The sequence below is a fragment of the Rhagoletis zephyria genome, unplaced genomic scaffold (genome assembly GCF_001687245.7).
Source record: "Rhagoletis zephyria isolate East Lansing unplaced genomic scaffold, Rhagoletis_zephyria_1.1 Rzeph_scaffold_01021, whole genome shotgun sequence".
NCBI lineage: Eukaryota > Metazoa > Arthropoda > Insecta > Diptera > Tephritidae > Rhagoletis > Rhagoletis zephyria.
The window spans coordinates 147,015-151,647 of record NW_016158105.1 but is presented as its reverse complement, the minus strand read 5'-3'; the positions used below and the strand labels follow the sequence as shown (position 1 = coordinate 151,647).

The 4,633-nt window shown below is 43.2% G+C and overlaps 1 protein-coding gene across 1 annotated transcript; it reads right to left on the bottom strand.

Moving 5' to 3' along the window:
* Window positions 1-266: 266 nt before the first annotated feature.
* Window positions 267-2,739, bottom strand: LOC108362476 (uncharacterized). Its single transcript, XM_017615454.1, has 2 exons — window positions 659-2,739; window positions 267-589 (listed from the first exon to the last, which is right to left on the bottom strand). The coding sequence occupies exon 1, from the start codon at window positions 2,080-2,082 to the stop codon at window positions 1,075-1,077; it is 1,008 nt and encodes a 335-aa protein (XP_017470943.1). The 5' UTR covers window positions 2,083-2,739; the 3' UTR covers window positions 267-589; window positions 659-1,074.
* Window positions 2,740-4,633: the final 1,894 nt, after the last annotated feature.

Sequence of the window (4,633 nt, the reverse complement as noted above, 5' to 3'; positions counted from 1 at the left end):
AAAAAAAAAAAAAAAACCTAAAACTATAATCTAAACAAAAATCAGTTCAGTATCACGAAAATTCTTTGCACGTTGCACTTAAATGACAATAATAACATATATAATTCATTGATGACTAAGTCTATACTCTAAAAAAAATCAGTTCAGTATCACAAAATTCTCATTAACCTTAACCTAGGAAGCAAAATTAATTTATAAAAAAAAGTAAAAAAAAACAACTCAATCTCATAAAAAAAGTAAAGTAAAAGTCATAGGAAATATTTACATAAGACTTTAGTTCCGAGCCTTTTTATGACGAAACAGAACTAGCTTTTCCGCTTTGATTTCAAGCATGTGGCGCTTTATTGCAAGGTCTTCCTTTTTTAATTTTTCCTTCGCTAAATTGTACCACTTCATTTCAGCCAGATGCATATTCCTTTGCATTTCCTTTTTTACTGGAGGGCCTGCGCTATACAATTCCAAAGTCAATTGTTTCCAAAATTCTGCGAGGTTCTCCCTGTTTTCCCTTACGAAGCCCCGGGCAATGTCAGGATTTTCTTGCATCCTACTCAGCAGGATATCACTTTGAACTTTATTTATTGCTTTACTCCTGAAATGAAATAAAATGTAGTTTCATTGCAGGTAAAATTAGTTGTTCATATAAAAAGTAAAAACTTACATGTTGCAGCTATTTTGTTCGCGTCTCAAAACAAAGTGAAATATTTCCACAAAAATGGCTATTCTTTTCGCCCGGAATTAGAGTTGCCGATAAGCGAAAATTATGTTCGAAAGCGAAAAATTTTCCGGCTAAATTCATATTAACCGAAAAGTGAAGATTTTCGGGCGAAAATGAAACTCAGGATAAGGATTATATATATAAGATTTACTTCTGCTCGGCTAGAAACCCACGTGAAAAAGGAAAGAAATTGAAGTCAAAGGCGCGAGAGGTCAGTGACAGCGTGATGACAGCAGATGAGCGAGAGTTATGACGTTTGCAAAGCTCGAAGCCGTCGTCGTTAAAATTCGGAGACGTTGAATAAAGTTGAGTCGAGGCGAGATAACATCCCCCCTCCGTAAACTTCGTAAAGCTCCGTCTTACGAGGCTTGCTCCTTGACGTCGAGCTTAGGTAACTTTATGGTCGTGACTAATAAGTCGGTTGTTTTCACGACTGCACTCCGCACCTCTCCATCATTGCCCAGATATACGTAGATGACGATGCCCTTTCGCCATGTATTTCGTTTTGCATTGTCATCTACAATAATAACGACATCGTCGAGCCCTATAGGATCAGAAGACCTTTCGAACCATTTACCGCACCTTGTTAAGCAGGGTAAGTACTCGCGAATCCAACGAAAGATTTTGGTAAGTGTAGAACCATTCCCCCTGGTTTCGTCGCTGTCGCGAATACCATTGGAGCTGCCTAAAAGAAAATGGTTAAGTGTTAAAGCATCCATTTCCGGAGTGTCCAGAGGCACATAAGTTAGGGGACGGGAGTTTAAAATATGTTCCACGTCAGCTAACGTCGCTCGAAGTGCTTCCTCTCGCAGATTAGCCTTTTCCAGAATATCCATCAATATTGATTTGACCGACCTAACCATTCGCTCCCATTCCCCGCCCATGTGAGGTGCAGCGGGGGTTATAAAATTCCATTTGATTTTAGGGTGGTGGCGTTCCACCTCTCCACATGATAACCGTTGAATTTCCTCTTGAAGAACGCGACTAGCCCCACGGAAATGTGTCCCATTATCCGACCATATACACTTTGGAACGCCGCGACGTGCCATGAATTGCTTAAGAGTCAGAAGAAACGTATCAGTTGAAAGCGAAAGGGAGAGCTCAATATTCACTGCCCGAATCGTCAGGCACGTGAAGAGAACGCCCCAGCGTTTTTCCCGAAGTCTGCCTACTGCTATTTCGAAAGGTCCGAAGAAGTCAATGCCAGTGTTTGTAAAAGGCCTTGCAAGTATCGCAAATCTCTCTTTCGGCAGATGGCCCATCTCTGGGGGACGCGGAATGGCGCGACGATTTCGGCACCATTGACACGATTTCGCCGTGGCTCTAACCAATGCTCTTAGACCTGGAACAAAATAGCGCTGTCTCATTTCGTTAACTACTATCTCGTTGTGGTGATGGTGGAATTGGCGGTGGTAAAAGTCGGTGACAGTCGGTTACTCGACTGTTGCGTGGTAATATTATGGGTCGTCTGACCTCAAATGCGACATCCTCCGCCATGTCTATTCTGCCCCGTACTCTAAGTACCCCCATCTCGTCTATATACGGCGAGCACTTGTAGAGTATGCTTTCGCGTTTAACTATTTCACCAGCCCTTAGACGCCTTATCTCTTTTCCAAATATTTCTTCTTGGCAGTGCTGAATAATAGCAAGCTCGGCACTTCTACATCGGCCGCCTTGATTAAGTTCTGTAAATTGTCCGATATATTTGCCGTTCGTGAAATATTGCGAAGAAAACGAAGTATAGAGCTTTGGGTGCCTCGCAGCTTCTCCCAGGTATGGAAGCGCGACGGACTAGGTATTATAGCCATCAACGATAACTGTAATGTCGGTTGCATCTCTACATGACATATTAGTTCTGTGTCGAGTTTGCTGTCAAGATTCGCTCTAGGCCCTTTCTCCTCGGTATCCGATAAAAATGATGGTCCTGAAAACCACCGACTTGTGCAACAAAATTCTGGAGCCCTTGCCCACTTTATACCTTTATCGGCGACGTCGACGCCATCAGACTGCACGAAATTGTCGAATCACGCTTTGCTCGCAAATACACTACAGCAGCATACGTATCGAAGCTAGCATCCACAAAGGTGTGTATCTACAATTCCTCTGCACAGCTCACCGACGATGAACAACGTGGAATACGAATTTCTGGAATATTATGTAGATAACGAACCCAGCGAAACCATTTATCTTGTTCTTCTTGACGTACTGGTTCATCCCAAAGAACGCCGGAACGCCATACCTCCTACATGAGGATTTTCGCATAGATCATAAAGAAACCAAGAAGGCCCAAGGGATCAAACACGATCATTATCACACGCAATATCTGTCGCTTTGTTGGAATTATACTGTCGTCAAAGACTTCCTTTCGGAGGCTTTTAAAAAATGAGAAAACATCAGTATTGGGCACCACCACATGCCAAGAACCTTCTCGTGCTTTGCATCTGCTTGTTCGATGTGTTTGACGCGATGGTTTGATTTCCCGGTTAAGGCGAACAACACATCTTTAGAATTGAACATCCAATTGCGCATCTCAAATCCTCCGTCTGCATGGATATCTCTCACTGTGGTGGCTGGACGTATCATTTCATCTACTGAAGATGTGCTCTGCAGTCAGTCATCCACAAACGTGTTCTCCAGTATCGCCTGTACTGCAGCAGGATGGTCATCTTGAAAACGTAACGCGTTTTTATCTTTAACATAGTTCGCAAAAGACGGGGAACAGCTCGCACCAAACGTCATAACTTGCATCACATACGTATCAGGATTACTGAGGGTATCGCTATCACGCCGTTAGAATTTTTGAGCGACTTGATCTTCCTTACATACGCGTATTTGGTGGAACATTTCCCGAATGTCACCACATAGTGCAATTTGTCTCTCACGAAATCGCAAGAGAACGCCCATTAATGACTTTGAAAGGTCCGGCCCTTTTAGCAGTACGTAATTTAGTGCCATACGTTTGACCGCAGCAGCGGCATCCCAAACTATTCGCCTCTTATTTTTGTTTATGTTCGCAACCATAAACATTGGAATATACCATGACATACCGCTTGCTAAGTTTTCTTCCGGCTTCACTTTCCTTATGTAGCCTTTCTGCTCATAAACTCTAATTGTATTGGTAAATCTACGGAGCCATTGGCAAGGAATCGGGCAGCTCGATGCGATCGTGTTTCCAAAGCAGACCTGTTTCCCATCGCTTCTCAACTGAAAGATATTGCGTCTTCGAATTCATTATGCGTTGGCACCGTTCATCATCCTTTGACAATAAAGGTTTGAAAGCGCGAGTCCCTATGGCCTCCAGCGAGAAATGAGCCTTTACGAACTCCTCAAGGTGATCGACAGTATGACATACATGCATCACGCGAGGATAAGAATTGGTTATTTCGTCTTTCCCCCCATATACCGACCAGCCTAGTTTGCATTTTGCTGCCACCAATTCATCTCCTTTGCCCTCTCGAATTTCGCTGGGCACCCCCAACTTTAAATTGTCCAGTCCTATGACAATTCGTGTTCGTACTGCTTTGTACGGAGAAATTGGGAGATTGCTAAGATGTTTATGCGAAGTTAGCGTGGCCCTTTCAAGCGTGGCCCTTTCAAGCGTTTGCAAAGGTAGATTCAAGTTCGAAACGGTGCGCACTCTATGTAGGGAAAATTTCTTGGCGTCTTGCCTTTGGGCCGAAATATCGATGGATAAAGATTTGTATCAGCTTCATTATGCAAAATGTCACCCGCCCACTGCACACAAAGCTCTTCTGCCGGTCCTTCGAGACCGAGTTCATCTGCCAATTTATTTTCGACTAGAGTGCAAGCAGGCCCTTCATCTATAAACGCATGCACATTGATCGAATTTTCTTTGTTTTAGAGTGATACCGGAACGTATCGAAATAAAGCTTGCGTATTCTTCCCATGGAACATTCC